Source organism: Saccopteryx bilineata, chromosome 4 (assembly GCF_036850765.1).
Source record: "Saccopteryx bilineata isolate mSacBil1 chromosome 4, mSacBil1_pri_phased_curated, whole genome shotgun sequence".
In the NCBI taxonomy this organism is placed as follows: domain Eukaryota; kingdom Metazoa; phylum Chordata; class Mammalia; order Chiroptera; family Emballonuridae; genus Saccopteryx; species Saccopteryx bilineata.
In genome coordinates, this window is record NC_089493.1 from 78,312,504 (window position 1) to 78,332,043 (window position 19,540).

Consider the following 19,540-nt stretch of genomic DNA (forward strand, 5'->3'; position numbering starts at 1 on the left):
TTTTCATCCTTGGTAAGTGAGAATCATCAATCTGATCTTCTTTCCATATAAGTAATTTGTACTTTCTGCATGATGCCCAGTGAGTTCCCCCCCCTTTAAAATCCAGTAATTTATTAATCTGTGTCTTCCTATTGAACTTCTCAGTTGTTTTCTTAGGTATTTGGTATACCATTTCAACATGCAGATTTAGACTTTTTTTTAATTTCTAGAAAATTTTCTTGAATTGGAGTGGCTAGTATTTGTTCTAATTTTTAGCTTTGATTTTCTTTTTTGGGGCCTTCTATAATATGTATTTTGTATTTACTTTGCCTTTTATTTATTACTATTAATTTTAAAATTTATTTTCAAAGGCTTTTGCCAGGTGGCTCTGTAGATAAAGTATCATCCTGATGTGCTAAGGTTGTGGGTTTGATTTCCGGTCAAGGCACATACAAAAAGCAACCAATCAGTGTACAACTAAGTGGAACAGTGAGTGAAACAATGAGTGGATGTTTCTCTCTTTCCCTTCCCCCCCTTCCTCTGTCTCTTAAATCAATGGAAAAATTAAAAAAAAAATTTTTTTAATATGTTGTTTTCATTTTTCTCCCCCCCCCCTTTTGTTGTATTTTTCTGAAGTTGGAAACAGGGAGGCAGTCAGACAGACTCCCGCATGCGCCTGACCGGGATCCACCCGGCATGTCCACCAGGGGGCGATGCTCTGCCTATCTGGGCATTGCTCTGTTGCAACCGGAGCCATTCTAGTGCCTGAGGCAGAGACCATAAGGCCATCCTCAGTGCCTGGGCCAACTTTGCTGCAATGGAGCCTTGGCTGTGGGAGGGGAAGAGAGAGAGAGGAAGGAGAGGTGGAAGGGTGGAGAAGCAGATGGACGCCTCTCCTGTGTGCCCTGGCCGGGAATCGAACCCGGGACTCCTGCACACCAGGCCGACGCTCTACTGCTAAGCCAACCGGCCAGGGCCATTTTTCTCCTTTTTAAAAAATATTTTAGGCCCTGGCCGGTTGGCTCAGCGGTAGAGCGTCGGCCTGGCGTGCAGGGGACCCGGGTTTGATTCCCGGCCAGGGCACATAGGAGAAGCGCCCATTTGCTTCTCCACCCCCACCCCCTCCTTCCTCTCTGTCTCTCTCTTACCCTCCCGCAGCCAAGGCTCCATTGGAGCAAAGATGGCCCGGGCACTGGGGATGGCTCCTTGGCCTCTGCCCCAGGCGCTAGAGTGGCTCTGGTCGCTGCAGAGCGACGCCCCTGGTGGGCGTGCCGGGTGGATCCCGGTCGGGCGCATGCGGGAGTCTGTCTGACTGTCTCTCCCCGTTTCCAGCTTCAGAAAAATACAAAAAAAAAAAAAAATTAAATTTTATTGGTTTGAGAGAGATCTGTTTGTTGTTTCACATATTTATGCATTCATTGGTTGATATTTTTTTGTGACAGAGAGACAGAGAGAGGGACAGACAGGCAGGAATGAAGAGAGATGAGGAGTATCAACTCTTCGATGTGGCACCTTAATTGTTTATTGCTTGCTTTCTCATATGTGCCTTGATGGGGAGGAGTGGCTACAGCAGAGCAGATGACCCCTTGCTTAAGCCAGCAACCTTGGGCTTCAAGCCAGTGACCTTTGGGCTCAAGCAGCGACCATGGGGTCATGTCTGTGATTCCACACTCCAGTCAGCCACCCGGCGCTGAAGGTGGTGAGCCTGCGCTTAAGCCGGAGACCTCAGAGTCCCGGTCCAACGCTCTATCCACTGCGCCACCACCTGGTCAGGTGTATTTCTGATCTTTTTCTGAGTTTGCTCAGGTTTTCTTTTATGTCTTCCTATGATAAGCTCATTTAAGAGCCTTTCTAATTATGATTTATGTTATCTTAAAGCTTCTTTTTCCTAATTTGTTTTGTAAAATTAGTTTTCATCTCCTTTTGGTCATATTTTTCTGTTGTATCTTAATTTTCTATAGGAGGCCGGTTCATGTTGTTATTGTCTTTTTCTTACAATGTAATTGTGTTGGGTTTGATCACCAGCCCTTTTCTCTGGCTCATGTTTATTTCCTATCCATTTAAGTGCATTATGTAACATTAAATTTTTATTAGCTCTGATGATGATAAGCTCTGACTTACAACCTATTAAACTATGAGCTGTTGTAATTAAGTACTCTTTTTCTTTAGTAATATGTTGTACTTAGGATAGTCATCTCTCTGGGTCAGCTGCTGTTGACATCATGCTTTCTCTGTAGTCGCTTAGCAGTCTCAGCTATTGTAAATTATATCTGTGTTGTAATATAATGGTTTTGTAATGTCTAGCTTTTTCACTGGGTATCTGTAATGGAAAGATAAATGCTCTTTAAAAATAATTACTAAATAGACCCGGGTTCGATTCCCGGCCAGGGCACAGAGGAGAAGCGCCCATTTGCTTCTCCACCCCTCCGCCGCGCTTTCCTCTCTGTCTCTCTCTTCCCCTCCCGCAGCCAAGGCTCCATTGGAGCAAAGATGGCCCGGGCGCTGGGGATGGCTCTGTGGCCTCTACCTCAGGCGCTGGAGTGGCTCTGGTCGCGACATGGCGACACCCAGGAGGGGCAGAGCATCGCCCCCTGGTGGGCAGAGCATCGCCCCTGGTGGGCGTGCTGGGTGGATCCCGGTCGGGCGCATGCGGGAGTCTGTCTGACTGTCTCTCCCCGTTTCCAGCTTCAGAAAAATGAAAAAAAAAAAAAAAAAAAAATTACTAAATAATTTTTTGAACTGAGTTTCTAGGTTCCTTCACTTTCCAAGAGAGCAGTCTAATTAAAGTACAGGATTAGTAGTTCTAATTGGTGCTTAAATGTTTGTGTTAATTAGCCCTGATATACTGTTGTTGTATCTTTTGTTTTAGGTTAAATGGAAACTACCCTTAGGAGCTGGATGCCTGTGTAGCCTTTTTCTCATATCAGTGAGTTGCAATGAGTGGAGGAAGTGAACAACCGGATATCCTCAGTGTTGGGATTCTGATCAAAGAAAGATGGAAAGTGGTGAGTATACATTTCAGAGAGAGAGTGTACACATTTAGGTGTAATTTTTGGTGTCTTGATAAAAAAATATAGCATTTCATTAGAGAATAATACGTATATTGCTTGCTAAAGCAGTTATTTTTAGGTTTTTACCTATGATTAAGTTTAGTTTATGCTCTAATTCTTACTCTTGTTTTATGTAATAGTAAATTTTTCTAACCATTGATAACTAATATTGAGTAAGGTAAATAAAAGTGTACTTAAGGAACAGACAAATTAAAAATATATATAGTACAATGAACTGTTCTTTTCTCTTTTTAAACCTTTTATTAAGGAAAATTGTCAGTATACATAAAAATAGTGACATTGATACAGTGAACCTCCACATACTTATGCCTCAGCTTAAACAGTTATCAATTTATGATCAATCTTGTTTCTGTTGGAATCCATGGGAGTCCGAAAGACCAGAGTAACAGGCTTTATTGAAAGGAAGAAAAGAACCCTGCTGGGCACTTCTCCAGGGAGAAGAGCGCCGGTTACAGACTAGGGGCGAGTTATATAGTGTTTGGGAGAGCCTGAGGAGATACTGAGGCAAAATTCCTGGTATGTCCGGAGCCCCTCCTTGGGGCGGCTTCTCAGTTTTTTGGAATTCCTTTGTCTCAGGGGCGATAGTCCAGTAAGGGTGAGGTCTGACAGATAAGTGGAACATCAAGAGAGCAGTTTGGAATTTACATATCTATCATTTCTCAACTCTGTGGTTACATATAAAAGAAAGGCAGTTATTAATTTTATAATATATGATGAGGGGTGATGAGGAGAAAGAGAAGAAAAAATTGGAAAATTATTGCTTCTTCTGGAGAGAACTCAAGAAGGGAATCTTGCTAAGCCAAGTCCCTCATCCAGTTAAGGAGGTGGTCAATTTCCATGCTGTAAGGTCTGAACCAGGTGATGTCTCCGAAAACCTGAGTGAGGAAGTAACAAAATTTTGCGAGGTAATAATTGTTAGTTGCTTGCTGTGAGTGCCAAGTGGACAGAGTGACATGGTGATACATGGTCTCCTGGTTGAGCCTCATGAGACATGCTGGTCTGGTTCCTCTCGAATGGGAGGACATGTGGAGATTTGTAGAGACAGGGAACCTGTTCGTGTAAGTTTTTAGAAGGACTGAATATTAAAAGGAAGGGGGTTTGGAGAACATTCAGGAGGGAACTTCTTGGGCTGAGGGGCGGCTTCTTCCTGCTGTCATCCCTACCTATTTGATATTTCCCTCGTGAAGTTCTCCTTGGGGTATTGGGGAATAGGAGTGTAAGAGCATTTGATTGTAGGTAATCCTAGAGATTTCTCTCATCCTGGCCTGTAGGAACTTGATAAAGACGGGGGCAAGTATTTGGAGATCAGGAATGCAGAGATAAGGAGGGTTGTATAGCAGGGGTGAAAGTTCTTCCATGGTGAAGTTAGAGATATTTTTTCCTGGCAGCCCTGGAGAGAGCAGTTAGCTTGAGCTAAAAGAAATGTTTCATGTTCATTTGTAGGCTCCTCTTCAGCCAAGAAGACCCAGCGATCTTGTCCTCTTACTATGTGAAAGGTTAAAAGACTGAAAAGCATTAAGAAGTGAATGCTATTCATTCCCTAGTTCTTCAGGGATATGGGAGAGCTTTAGGGTTAGGGGATCTGTAGGGGTTGAAAGATAGGATTTAGGAGGTTTGCTGATATAGGGTTTCAGATATTTCTGTTTCACGAGGGCAGGTTTCAGGGTTGGTATGTAGGGCTAGGTAGATTTTTCCAATTTTCTGATTCGCGAAGGTCTGCATGCACTTCTATAAGAAACTAGTGAACAAACATAAGAGGCAGGGTCTAAAAGTTAGAAAAATAAATAGGAGAGTGAGTGGACCAATGAAAGGCAATTGTCAAGATACCCAGGTTGTGCAAAACCACTGACTCCATGTTTACAAATTTGCTGGGCTTTAGAGAGAGAGAGAGAGAGAGAGAGTAGGAATAAGATAGGGCAGTGTGGCCAGTCCCCCTGTCCCTAGATCTCCTTTTATATAAAATTTTAAAACAACAAGAAGAGAAATTACCTGTATAGTTCATTTGGTCCTTAGATTGATGGATAGTGTATTAGGAACTAGAAGAGGCTCATGAGGTGGGATTAGGTTGATATTTGGGGTGAGATAGATTAGGGTACAGGTTTCTGTACAATTAGTAAGGAGATACATATGCTTGTGGTCCCACACGAGTAGAAGCACCTGATTGGGTGAGGCAGGCTGAGAGGTGAATAGAGAATAGAAGGACAAGGGGTTGGTTTTGTTTGTCTGTTTCTGAGCTCCAGATGGTTAGGATGGAGGAAAGAGTCGTCCCAATAAGTGGGGAGAGTAGAGGATTGGTAGCTAGGGTGACTGATTAAACATTCTTTGAAAACCAGTTTTTTGACTGTACAAATTCTTTTTTCTCGGTACAAACCTATAACCTGCACAAACCTTCTACAACTTACATAAACCTTCAGCTTTCATGCACTTTCTTATCCAGAAAAAACTGGCCTTCATAACAACTTGCTTTTCCTTTTTCTTTCAAAAGTATTTCCATACCTTATACCTTCTATTATCAAAACCATACAATTCCTTTCTAGTCAGAACTCTTGATTTAAAAATTTTTAACCTCTAGTTACAATCAAGTTGACTTTCTTTTTATCCTAGTTTCCCTTTTCCCAAAGCCTGACTAAAAGAGTCCTTAGTTTTTTCATATATTTGCCATATGTAGACCAACCAGCTTCAAGTTTGTGATTGGAGTAAGGCATTCCGTTTTTCTACTTTAGCAGCAGTGGGAGTTGTCGGGATCATGGTGTGTGGTGGACCTGTCCATGTGAAAGTCAGTCCTTGGGTGATGTAATGCTGGAAGTGACTCTTGGACAGTCTTTGAACAGTTTGCTGAGTAACCTGTAAATCCTGCAAGTACTTAGAGAAAAGGTGGTTACATTTCTACACTTTTCAGTTAGAGTTTAAGTCCTAGTGACCACTGCTTCTAGCTGGAATTAGCAGCAGGTCCCAGCCTATAATAGGCATGGGGCATTGAGATAAGAGGAACAAAGAAGATACTATACATTAAATAAAGTAACAAACTCAGACTGTCAATACCCACAGTAGAGATCTTTCAGGGATAAATAAAACTTAAATATTCAAGCGAAGCATAGTAGATGGCCCTTGTGTTTACAAGAAATGAGATCAGTTTATCTGCTACTTGGAAGAAATACCTTAGGTTCATGAACGATGTCCTTGGGCCTTCAGTGGCAATTCCCAGCATACTGGGCAAGGTCAGGTCACAGGTAGCTGGAGCAGGGCTAGAAGAGACTGAACCCTCCCTCCATGGAGCAAGGGGGCAGCTTACCTTCTCATGTCCCTCTTTCCACAGCAGAGGTGTGTCCCTTGATGGGGCCAGGAAGCCTAGCAGGCTTCAGTTCAATGACCTTTTTTCCACTCTTGAAGCAAGGCCTTGATGGAATCTTCTGAAGCCCTTTAGGGCACTGGAGCCAAAAGCTGGTATTTTCTGACCTCTTTTGGGCCTTATTTGCCTTTTCTGTTACTTCTTTGGTCATTATAGACCTTAAAAGCCATGCTCAGAAGATCTCACTGAGGGGCTTGACTAAGAGCAAAATTGGGAATTCAGTGTTTAAAGAAGCCTATTAGACCAAGGAAAGAAAAGATTTGATCTGTGGTGGTAGGTGGTTGGAGACTGTGGAGGGTCTGAGTTTGATCTAGAGTGAGACTTCAGGTGGTGGGGGTTAAGGCGATGCCTAGATAGACTAGGGACTGAGAATAAAGTTGAGCCTTAGCAGAGAAGACATGATATCACTTCATAGTGAGGAAGTTAAGGGTGTATCTCCTTGAGGCAGGCAGGGAGGGGCTATAGAGGAGTAGATCATCTACATATTGTTATATGTATATGTTGCATGCTGTTATATCCTGAGCTAGTGCCTGCCGAAACAGGTGTGGGCTGTTTCTGATCCCCTGGGGTAAGACAATCCAGGTAAATTGCTGGGCTGCATTAGTGTCTGGGTAAAAGCAAACAGAAAGTAAGAGTCAGGTTGTAGAGGAATGGTGAAGAAGGCATTCTTGAGGTCTAGGACCATGAAGTGAGTGGTGTTTGAGAAAATGTGTGACAGTAACTTACAGAGATTAGGGACTACTGGATGGAGGGGAATTACTGCCTCATTGATTAGGTGTAAGGCTTGTACGAGGTGATAAACTCCTGAAGGTTTTCAAACAGGAAGGATGGGGGTATTGCAGGGAGAGTCCATGGAGATGAGTAAACCTGGTTTAAGAGGTGGGTAATTATTGGTTTAAGGCCTTAGAAACAGACACAGTTACACATTAAACAAAGACTTTACATAAAAGTTATGAATTAAGGAATTTAAATGAGCGCGCTTTACTTGTTCCAATTCAAATTATACTAGAGATATTTTCTGACAAAGAGACAAGACAGATTCCTTACTCACATAGCTTAATATAATTCTGCTTTTTAAGTTTTTTGAGATGGCAGGGAGTTGCCAGCATAGAGAGAGAAAGAGAAAGCAGATGGATGGACAGTGTGAACAGCTGGATGAAAAGAAGAAGGGTCAGAATCTGCAGTAGGAGGAGGAGGAGGAGGTTAAAGTATTGGTGTGGCGCCACATGGTCATAGGAGTCAAAAGGATTTAGAGCTCTGAGGAGAGGGGAGAAGACGAGGAGGAAAGAGGCACAGTCACAGTTTGTAAGGAGGGAGGAGGGGTTGGAGAAGACACAGACAGAACTGCAGTTTGTAAGGAGGGAAGAAAGGTCAGAGATGAGACAGGCACCACAGCCAGAGCCACAGCTTCTAAGGAGGGGGGAGGGGACGAAGAACACAGTGGAGAAGGGAGAGGCCCCCGGCCAGTAGGGGAGGAGAAAGAGAGACTGGTGAAATGAGAAAACAGGATTTAGTGAAGGGAAGGGGCTTTCTGGAGGGAAGAGACTCCAGCAAAAAAGATTTGCTGAGGGAGTAGAGAGGGGTCCCGAGAGAGGAGTGCCCTCAGGGGTCAGGCAGGAGGGAGAGAGTTGGGAGTCCACAGAGAAGGAAAGATTAGGAGCAAAGGTTTTACGTGAGGATTTTTTGGCCAAAAACGGCCTGCGTGTAGAACAGAAGGTACAGAAATTAAGGACAGGAGAGAAGGGAGAAGAAAAGCCTGCACATAAGGAATTTCTGGAGTCAGACACGCTACCGTTGCGCCACGAGGTCCTACATAAGGAATTTCTGATGCCCTCCCTGGCCGGTGGCAGAAATTGTCAAGATCTCTTAGGATATTGTAATCGAATGTCCTGTTTTCAGGCCAATGGGAGTCATTGTCTAGTTTGTATTGGGGCCACACTGTGTTACAGAAGAAAATTAATTTCTTCGGTTTGAGGTCTGAGAGACCGAGTTTGGTGAGGATTTTTATGAGACATCCTAGAGGTGTCTGGTCGGAAGGCTTCGACTCTGAAGAGCCCATAGTGGAGACAGGTGAGCAAGAGGGGGCGTCCTCGCCTTTTGTCACTGTTCCAAGAGGAGAGAATCTCCGTGTGGGGGAGTCGTCCCTGATAGAGGTCGTCACCACCTGTCAGGGAGCTCCGAGGACCAGAAGTCCGAGAGAGTGGAGAGGTTTGGCTAGGCGCCTAGTCTTCCGTGCAGTCCACTGAGACTGAAAGTCAAACCCCTCAAAACGTGAGGCGTGTCAGAGAAAACCGTCCGACCAGGAAGGAGTGTTTGTAGAGAGAAATTTAGAGGCCAACCGGGGAAGGGGAAGGGAGAAACTCCTTACCTTTCTGGTCCAGCAGGGGTTCAGGACAGGGTTAGACTGCCGGCCAATCGACCTACAATTACACATCCAAACAGAATCAGGGAGTAAGCCCGGGATGAGCTGCCGCTGCCCATTGCTTCCCTGGTTGTAAGTTTGGATGGCAAAGAGGGATCGTCCAGGCAGTTAGTACCCTGTCCCGGGTTTCGCACCAAATGTTGGAATCCATGGGAGTCTGAAAGACCAGAGTAACAGGCTTTATTGAAAGGAAGAAACGGCCCTGGCCGGTTGGCTCAGCGGTAGAGCGTCGGCCTAGCGTGCAGAGGACCCGGGTTCGATTCCCGGCCAGGGCACACAGGAGAAGCGCCCATTTGCTTCTCCACCCCTCCGCCGCGCTTTCCTCTCTGTCTCTCTCTTCCCCTCCCGCAGCCAAGGCTCCATTGGAGCAAAGATTGCCCGGGCGCTGGGGATGGCTCTGTGGCCTCTGCCCCAGGCACTAGAGTGGCTCTGGTCGCAACATGGCGACGCCCAGGATGGGCAGATTATCGCCCCCTGGTGGGCAGAGCGTCGCCCCTGGTGGGCGTGCCGGGTGGATCCCAGTCGGGCGCATGCGGGAGTCTGTCTGACTGTCTCCCCATTTCCAGCTTCAGAAAAAATGAAAAAAAAAATAAATAAAATAAAATAAAAAAAAAGAAAGGAAGAAACGAACCCTGCCGGTTACAGACTAGGGGCGAGTTATATAGTGTTTGGGAGAGCCTGAGGAGATACTGAGGCAAAATTCCTGGTATGTCCGGAGCCCCTCCTTGGGGTGGCTTCTCAGTTTTTTGGAATTCCTTTGTCTCAGGGGTGATAGTCCAGTAAGGGTGAGATCTGACAGATAAGCGGAACATCAAGAGGGCAGTTTGGAATTTACATATCTATCAGTTTCATTATTTTAACCTCCTTTCCAAAATATTTTAAGCATATCTTTTCCTTTAGCATTTTTTCTGTCTGTACCTCTGTATGTATCTCTAAAAGATAAAGATTTCTTTTTAAAACATAATCATAATATCATTATCACACCTAAAAATGTAATAATTTCTTAATATCAAGTGTTCTTTTAGCTTTTATTCTTTTAGCTTTAAAAAACTCCCCTAATTGTTTTGTAAATCCATTTTTCTTAAGTGAGAAGCAGGGCAGCAGAGAAACAGACTCCCGCATGCACCCCGTCCAGGATCCACCCACTAGGGGCCAATGCTCTGCCCATCTGGGGCTGTTGCTTTGTTGCTCAGCAACTGAGCTATTTTAGCACCTGAGACAAGGCCATAGAGCCATCCTCAGAGCTTAGAGCCAACCTACTCCAACTGAGCTATGGCTGCGGGAGGAGAAAAGAGAAACAGAGAAAGAGAAGGTAGAGGGGGAGGGGTGGAGAAAGCAGACTTCTATGTGCCCTGACCAGAAATCAAACCTGGGACATCCACACGCAGGGCCAACACTGTACTGCTGAGCCAACAGACCTGGGCCCTGTTTTGTAAATTATTATTTTTTATTTAATATATTGGGGTGACATTGGTTAATTGTATAGGTTTCAAGTGTACAGTTCTGTAGTACATCATCTGTATATTGTATTGTGTGTTCACCCCTTTGTCTCCTTCCACTACTACCATCTGTACCTCCAGCCCCTTTCTCCCCTGCTAATCATTATGCTATTGACTATGTCTATGAGGTTTATTTTTTAAAAATTTTTATTTATTGGGTTTTTTTTTAGCAAGAGAGGAAGGAGAGAGAGAGAGAGATAGGAACATCAATCTGCTCCTGTATGTGCCCTGACCAGGGACTGAACCCGCAACCTCTGTACTTCTGGACAATGCTCTAACCAATTGATCTATCTGGAGGTTGTTTTTCTTTTTTTTTTTGGTGTGTATGTATTTTTCTGAAGTGAGAAGTGGGGAGGCAGAGAGACAGACTAGAGAGACAGAATCCTGCATGTGCCCGACCTGGTTCCATCCAGCAAGCCCACCAGGGGGCTATGCTCTGCCCATCTGGGGCGTCGCTCTGTTGACACCAGAGCCATTCTAGTGCCTGAGGCAGAGGCCACAGAGTCATCCTCAGTGCCCAGGCCAACTTTGCTCTAATGGAGCCTTGGCTGCGGAAGGGGAAGAGAGAGACAGAGAAAGGAGAGGGGGAGGGGTGGAGAAGCAGATGGGTGCTTCTGTGTGCCCTGGCCAGGAATTGAACCTGGGACTTCCACACGCTGGGTCAGCGTTCTCCCACTGAGCCAACTGGCCAGGGCTCTGGACGTTTTTATTTGCTTTTTGCTTGTTTGTCTGTTTTTGCTTAATTTCTTCACCTTTTTCATCCAGTCCTGCAACCACCCTCCCCTCTGACAGCTGTCTGTTTTTTGTGTCTATGAGTCTGTTTCTATTTTGTTTTGTTAGTTTATTTTATTCATTGAGTTCCACATATGAATGAAAGCATGTGGTACTTATCTTTCTCTGACTGGTTTCTTTCACTTAGCATAATACTCTCTGGGTCCATCCCTGCTGTCACAAAGATGTGTGAAGTGATACCTCATTGTAGTTTTAATTTGCATATCTCTGATGGTTAGTGACTTGAGCATCTTTATTATATGCGGCTTAAGTGTCTGTCGCCGATAGCTTATTGGTTGCTTGTGTAACTGTACTAACCAATGGGGTGAAGTTGCCACGGCTGAACGCAAATTGAGCGGGTCAGGGGGAAGGTGAACATTTGTTTGCATTGGCAATCATCTGTTTTACATAAAAACTACGTCTTAACGTACTTTCTTTTAAGAATGCCTCCTAGAAAATACAGCACTGAAGAGGAGAGAAAAGGAGCTAAAGTTGCACAAAAACGGCTTTCTCGACAAAAAGAAACCACTGGGCAGAGAAAGACAAGGCTTGCTTCAGTCGCAGAGCAAATGCGTCTTTCTCGGCAAAATGAGACTGATGAGCATAGAGAAACAAGGCTTGCCTCAGATGCAAGACAAAAAAGCCTGTCTCGACAAAATGAGTCCCTTGAACAAAGGCAGGAGAGAAATGCAAAAAAACCGACAGAGTAATGCTGACCAAAACGCAAAAAGGATTAAAACAGTTTCAAACGGAGAAACTAATTTTTGAGCATTCCTCTGGTGACATGAATATTAAATGTGAACACTGTCCTTAAACTTCAAGTTAGAAACTAATCGATTTGACCGTGGCAAGAAAGGATTTTCTCAATGTTGCAAGTACGGAAACATTGTAGTTCCACTAATTGAGAATTATCCACCACTCTTGAATAAATTATTGACTAATCAGCATCCAAATAGCAAACAGTACATGGATAGCATTCGATCCATTAATAGTTCGTTTGCTTTTGCGTCCATGGGAAACAAACCAATTGACTTGCCTGGACCAGGACTTTATTGCTTTTGACTTCATGGTCAAGTTTACCATCAAACTGGAACTTTGCATCCTTCTGACGGGAAAAGAAAGTTTACTCAATTATATATACTTGATCCCTCAGAAGCCAGTTCGGCACGTTTAGAATGGAATAAAAGAGTTCCTGAGACCTTACTTAATGAAATGGGGGAATTATTTCGACATTAACCCATTTGCAAGGCGAGCTTAAAAATGATGGAAAGATCTACACAAGAAATGTTGTGTACAAAGAGATCTTTGACATGTAAATTAACATTTTATTATTTAAATCACCTTTATTTATTGAGCTAGCGGTGGCTCTTAAGAAATGTACCGCCAGTGGTTTCCTTCATTGCACTCTACTTTAAGCAATTAAGCAAGTAAAAGGGGGAAACCCCGTGGGGCACTAAGCAAAGGGGCGTCCTCGCAGCCTGCCCTGGGTAATTCAGTTTGAATTAGCAGACACCTTTGCACAAATCATTTTAATTACAATTTATAATATCTAGAACAGTGGTCATTTCGTATGACTGCCGGGCTTTCTAGTCTTTTCATATGTCTGTTGGGCATCTGTATGCCTCTTTGGAGAACTGTCTATTCAGGTCCTTTGCTCATTTCTTAATTGGATTGTTTGTATTTTTGGTGTTGAGTTTTATAAATTCTTTATACATTTTGGATATTAAGCCCTTATTAGCCTTATCATTGGCAAATATGTTCTCCCATTCAGTGGATTGTCTTTTCATTTTGTTAATAGTTTCCTTTGCTGTGAAAAAAATTTTTTTTAAATTTTTGTTTCCCTTGCCCAAGATGACAGATCATAAAAAATATTTAATGGTTTGAATCAAATTCAAATAAAGTCTGGATATTGCAATTGGTGACATCAGTTAAATTTTTTTTTTTTTTAACAGGGACAGAGAGAGAGTCAGAGAGAGGGATAGATAGGGACAGACAGGAACTGAGAGAGAGATGAGAAGCATCAATCATCAGTTTTTCATAGTGACACTTTAGTTCATTGATTGCTTTCTCATATATGCCTTGACCGTGGGCCTTCAGCAGACCGAGTAACCCCTTGCTGGAGCCAGCGACCTTGGGTCCAAACTGGTGAGCTTTTTGCTCACGCCAGATAAGCCCGTGCTCAAGCTGGCGACCTTGGGGTCTCGAACCTGGGTCCTCCGCATCCCAGTCCGATGCTGTATCCACTGTGCCACTGCCTGGTCAGGCATCAGTTAAATTTTTTAATTTTTAGGGGTTTTTTTTACATCTCTTTTTACTTGCAATTTATTTGTTGGAGAAACTAGGTCATTTGCATGTACAATTCCATGATATGGATTTTTCTGATTGTTTCCATGTGGTAATAACATGTTTCTGTGATGTGTTTTATGTAATTGTTAATTACATATAGAAGCTTGATTAAATCTGAGTTCAGATCTAATCTGAGGTAAGCAGTTTTTTTTATAAAGAGTATCATGAACTTTCAATAGGAGGCACATACTGCCTGATTTCCTATCATTTTTGTGGTGTTACTACTATAAATTGTCATTGTCTAGGTCTGTTAATTCATTAGGGATTGCAGATTTGTGATGTTCTATCATTCTTTCATTTATTAAAGTACATCTATACAGCAAAAATTTTCATCATCAATTGTTAGATTACCTGAGATACAGTCTGATTAGAAGAACAGGATAAATGCTTATTTCTTTTCTCAGTTTACCAGTTTTACAAATAATAAACAGGTGTCCTAGAATTATCTGATATTAACCAATGAGATTTGTAAAAATAAAATTAAGGGCCCTGGTCGGTTGGCTCAGTGGTATAGAGCGTTGGCCTGGGGTGTGGATGGTCCCAGGTTCAATTCTTGGTCAGGGCACACAGAGGAAGTGACCATGTGCTTCTATACCCCTCTGCCTCCCCTTCTCTATCTCTCTCTTCTCCTCCCACAGCTATGGTTCGATTGATTTGAGCACATTGGCCCTAGGCACAGAGGATGGCTCCATGGAGCCTCTGCCTCTGGTGCTAAAAATAGCTCAGTTGTGAACATGGCCCCAGATGTGCAGAGAATTGGCCCCAGATGAGGGTTGTCCGGTTGATCCTTGTTGGGGCATGTGTGGGAGTCTGTCTCTCTATCTTCCTTCCTTTCCCTTGGAAAGAAGAAAAAAAAATATATATATATATATAATAAAGAATTCATAGATTTAAACAATTTTTTTTTTTCAGAGACAGAGAGAGAGTCAGAGAAAGGGATAGACAGGGACAGACAGACAGGAACGAAGAGAAATGAGAAGCATCAATCATTAGTTTTTTGTTGCGCATTGTGACACCTTAGTTGTTCATTGATTGCTTTCTCATATGTGCCTTGACTGCAGGCCTTCAGCAGACCGAGTAATCCCTTGCTCGAGCCAGCAACCTTGGGCTCAAGCTGGTGAGCTTTTGCTCAAACCATATGAGCCCTCACTCAAGCTGGCGACCTTGGGGTCTCGAACCTGGTTTTTTTGCATCCCAGTCTGACACTCTATCCACTGCGCCACCGCCCGGTCAGGCGGATTTAAACAACTTTAATGTTTTTATTTATTGTAGTTGTTATCCTTATTGATGCTCAAATTTTCTCATTTGACTAGGAAGACACTCTCAAGTTGTCTCCTAAGTTCTTTTAACATGATCCTAACAGTTTTTTGATGGCTTTCTTGCCCTAGACTTGGAATCTGCCATCTCTCCTCCTCTTAAAGGAGCTATTTTCATTTTGGATATACTTAAATATACCTAGTTTTTTGTTACCAAAAACTGTGTTCCATTAGCAGGTTTAACAAAGCTATTTTAGTGGTTTCCTTAGTCTATGAACAGATTGGAAAAAGAAAATTCTCCTTTAGAAGTAAAATTTTTATTTTTATGGTATAGTGTTTTACTGGTTAGGCTTTGAAAATTTACTTAAGTGAATCTTAAGAAAAGGACCATGCATGTCATCAGCATGGACTGGTGCAGGGCGATTCCAACAATTGGTAATCTTTTATGTAAGTCGGGAATGAGTGTTGCTCTGGTGAGAGCTTTGAAGTTAGTACTGCCATAAAGGTTGGCTGTTCACCAGAAGTGGCAAATGAAGTTATGCCTGGCCTAGTTACTCTTTCCTGATAGTTAGAGCTAATATATGTGTATGGAGTATATCACCCACATGGTGGAGGCACAGTGGCACTTTTAGTGAAAAATCATAGGTTCATTGTTAAGGATTGTGTTTTGGTTATCTATTGTTATATAACAACTACATCAAAACTTAGAGGCTTAAAATAATCATCTATTTTGTTCACAGTTTTGTCGACTAAGAATTTGGGAAGAGTTTGCCTAGGTGGTTTGTCCCATAGCCATGCAGTGCTAGCAGGGTTGGTTGGGTTGGAGGATTCACGTCTAGATGGTTTGGTGTCTTGGGGGTTCTTAGTTTCTTCACCCTCCCTTTATCTTGGTGGCCCATTTTTCTTTTTTTTTTTTTTTTTTTCTTTTTTCATTTTTCTGAAGCTGGAAACAGGGAGAGACAGTCTGACAGACTCCCGCATGCACCCGACCGGGATCCACCCGGCACGCCCACCAGGGGCGACGCTCTGCCCACCAGGGGGCGATGCTCTGCCCATCCTGGGCGTCGCCATGTTGCGACCAGAGCCACTCTAGCGCCTGAGGCAGAGGCCACAGAGCCATCCCCAGCGCCCGGGCCATCTTTGCTCCAATGGAGCCTTGGCTGCGGGAGGGGAAGAGAGATACAGAGAGGAAAGCGCGGCGGAGGGGTGGAGAAGCAAATGGGCGCTTCTCCTGTGTGCCCTGGCCGGGAATCGAACCCGGGTCCTCCGCACGCTAGGCCGACGCTCTACCGCTGAGCCAACCGGCCAGGGGGTGGCCCATTTTTCTAGGACCACTTCACAGGCTTTTCTCAGGTGGCTGGCTTTTGAGAAACAGGTAATAGAAGCTATAAGGCTGTTTAAGGGCTATTATTAGAACTAGGACAGTGTTAATTTGCCATGTTCTGTTGGTTAAAGCAGCTACAAATCCACACATATTTAAGGGGGTGGGAAAATGAACTCTACTTCTTTTTGTAATTTTTTAAAATTTTTTGTATTTTTTGTATTTTTCTGAAGTTGGAAATGGGGAGGCAGACAGACTCCCGCATGCGCCCGACCAGGATCCACCCGGCAGGCCCACCAGGTGGCGATGCTCTACCCATCCGGGGCATCGCTCTGTCGCGACCAGAGCCACTCTAGCGCCTGGGGCAGAGGCCAAGGAGCTATCCCCAGCGCCCGGGCCATCTTCTGCTCCAATGGAGCCTCGGCTGCTGGAGGGGAAGAGAGAGACAGAGAGGAAGGAGAGGGGGAGGGGTGGAGAAGCAGATGGGCGCCTCTCCTGTGTGCCCTGGCCGGGAATCAAACCCGGGACTTCTGCACGCCAGGCCGACACTCTACCACTGAGCCAACTGGCCAGGGCCGAACTCTACTTCTTTTTTTTTTATTTTTTATTTTTTTTATTTTTTTATTTTTCTGAAGCTAGAAACGGAGAGAGACAGTCAGACAGACTCCCGCATGCGCCTGACCGGGATCCACCCAGCACGCCCACCAGGGGGCGACGCTCTGCCCACCAGGGGGCGATGCTCTGCCCCTCCGGGGCGTCGCTCTGCCGCGACCAGAGCCACTCTAGCGCCTGGGGCAGAGGCCAAGGAGCCATCCCCAGCGCCCGGGCCATCTTTGCTCCAATGGAGCCTCGGCTGCTGGAGAGGAAGAGAGAGACAGAGAGGAAGGAGAGGGGGAGGGGTGGAGAAGCAGATGGGCGCTTCTCCTGTGTGCCCTGGCCGGGAATCGAACCCGGGACTTCTGCACGCCAGGCCGACGCTCTACCACTGAGCCAACCGGCCAGGGCCGAACTCTACTTCTTGATGGGAAAGTGGCAAGGTCATACTGAAGGTGCAAAACTGATGGGCAAAATTGTTTTGGACATCTTTAGAAAACAGTCTGTCATAGGCCTTTATTCTTTCTCTAATCTGTATACCCCTGTCATATTAAACTGCCCCTGTCTCTTTCCCTCCTAATCACTGATGTCTTAGGGCCTTAGCAAGCTCAATAGAAAATTAATTCTTTACTGTTGTTCAAATGACATAGGAATGACCAAGGAGAAAAATAATTTAGCCTAAATTTGTTTTTTCTGTCATTTATAAAGTTTTTTGTAGGGTAAAACATAAAGCCATCTCTCATCACAGTTTATAACTAGAAAGTTGTTCCTTTGTTACTGTTTATGAGTATTTTAAGTTACTCTAGACTTTGTTGAATGAAAAAAAAAATACAAAGACTTACAAGTACCAATCAAGACCCAACAAAGAGCAATTTACTTAACCAAAATTAAATTCTGGAACTTTTCTTTTTAAGCGAGAGAGAGAGGAACAGACAGGGACAGACAGACAGGAAGAGAGAGAGATGAGAAGCATCAACTCATAGTTCCGGCACCTTAGTTATTCATTGATTGCTTTCTCATATGTGCCTTGACTGGGGAGCTACAGCAGAGCAAGGGATCCTTTGCTCAAGCCAGTGACCTTGGGCTCAAGCCAGCGACCTTGGGCTTCAAGCCAGCACCTTGGGCTTTAAGCCAGAGACCTTTTGGCTCAAGCCAGTGACCATGGAGTCATGTCTATGATCCCACACTCAAGCTAGCAACCTCGTGCTCAAGCCGGCGACCTTGGGGTTTCAAACCCGGGTCCTCAGCATCCCAGGCCATCATTCTATCCACTGCACCACCGTCTCATCATGCTAAAATTTTGGAACTTTTATTTAATCCAGAGCTCATACCAGGGTTCCTTATGATATCTCTTCCCATTATCAGGGGATATTAAAGAAGGATTATGGTTCATATATACAAGCAATAAATACAATAATTGCTTAGCAATACAGGGTGGGGCAAAAGTAGGTTTATAATTGTGAGTTTGCAAAAGACTTTATTCCTGCATTATTATTTATTATTCTTTTCTTTTTTAAAAAAGTTTTTTCATTGAGAGAGAGAGAGAGAAAGGGAGAGGCATCAATTCATTGTTCTATTTAGTTGTGCACTCATTGGTTTCTTCTCATATGTGCCCTGACCAGGGATTGAACCCACAACCTCCCTGCACCAGGATGATGCCCTATCCATTGAGAACCTGGCCAGGGCATGTATTCTTTTTTTTTTTTTTTCATGTATTCTTTTACATATGGACAACTGTTAACCTAGTTTTGCCCAACATGTATATATATAGTTACCACTTTGCCAAATGTTATGGAAAAAACAAAAAGTAGATGGAGTGGCCTTCTCTTTGAAGGAGCTTAGTTTCACTGTTGGGGGCTAGGATATTAACAATGAAAAGTGGGAAAGTTAAGCAACCTAGCCTGGGTTGCAAGTATTATCCAGATATTTAACTTAGTAAAATGATTAAGTGATTAAGCAAATAATTCCTATAGAAATTCAGAAGATAAAGAAATCAGCCTAGATACAGTATTGAGTATCAATGCTGGAGAAAAAAGTGGGACTTGAGCTGAGGCCTCTGGTTAGGATTTAGCACTCTGTGCCTCCAATAGTGACTTCCTATATTATATCACATCCTAGATGTTTGATAATGTGATAAAGAGAAGACTTAGTTTTAGGAAATGGAAGAAGGCTAATTGTAGGTTGTTTCTAGCTTGAATTATATCAGTCGTCTCACTCCAGTTTCTCATAGCTGTTGCTAGCTCTTCAGAACTTGCTTATAATAATACTAGAAAGCCCAGCGGTCATACGAAATGACTGCTGTTCTAGATATTATAAATTGTAATTAAAATGATTTGTGCAAAGATGTCTGCTAATTCAAACTGAATTACCCAGGGCAGGCTGCGAGGACGCCCCTTTGCTTAGTGCCCCACGGGGTTTCCCCCTTTTACTTGCTTAATTGCTTAAAGTAGAGTGCAATGAAGGAAACCACTGGCGGTACATTTCTTAAGAGCCACCGCTAGCTCAATAAAGGTGATTTAAATAATAAAATGTTAATTCACATGTCAAAGATCTCTTTGTACACAACATTTCTTGTGTAGATCTTTCCATCATTTTTAAGCTCGCCTTGCAGAGGACCATCAATTATTTTTAATTTTACGTCCGTTCTTTCACGAACTCTTGAACAGGCAACATAAAGTTGACCGTGTCCAAATGCAGGCTCAGGTAAAAAAAATGCCGCCACGGTGAAATCGATTAGTTTCTAACTTGAAGTTTAAGGACGGTGTTCACATTTAATATTCATGTCATCAGAGGAATGCTCAAAAATTAAAGTTTCTCCGTTTGAAACTGTTTTAATCCTTTTTGCGTTTTGGTCAGCATTACTCTGTCGTTTTTTTGCATTTCTCTCCTGCCTTTGTTCAAGGGACTCATTTTGTCGAGACAGGCTTTTTTG

At 43.6% G+C, this 19,540-nt stretch overlaps 1 protein-coding gene across 3 annotated transcripts in view; it reads left to right on the plus strand.

Annotated features, from left to right (window-relative positions):
* TTBK2 (tau tubulin kinase 2) overlaps nt 1–19,540 on the plus strand; it is a 205,336-nt gene that overhangs the window by 23,750 nt on the left and 162,046 nt on the right. For all 3 annotated transcript variants that reach the window (XM_066276907.1, XM_066276906.1, XM_066276908.1), the window contains one exon: nt 2,849–2,984. In XM_066276907.1, coding sequence (XP_066133004.1) covers nt 2,916–2,984 — 69 coding nt within the window. In that variant the 5' untranslated portion in view covers nt 2,849–2,915. The remainder of the gene's footprint in view (nt 1–2,848; nt 2,985–19,540) is intronic.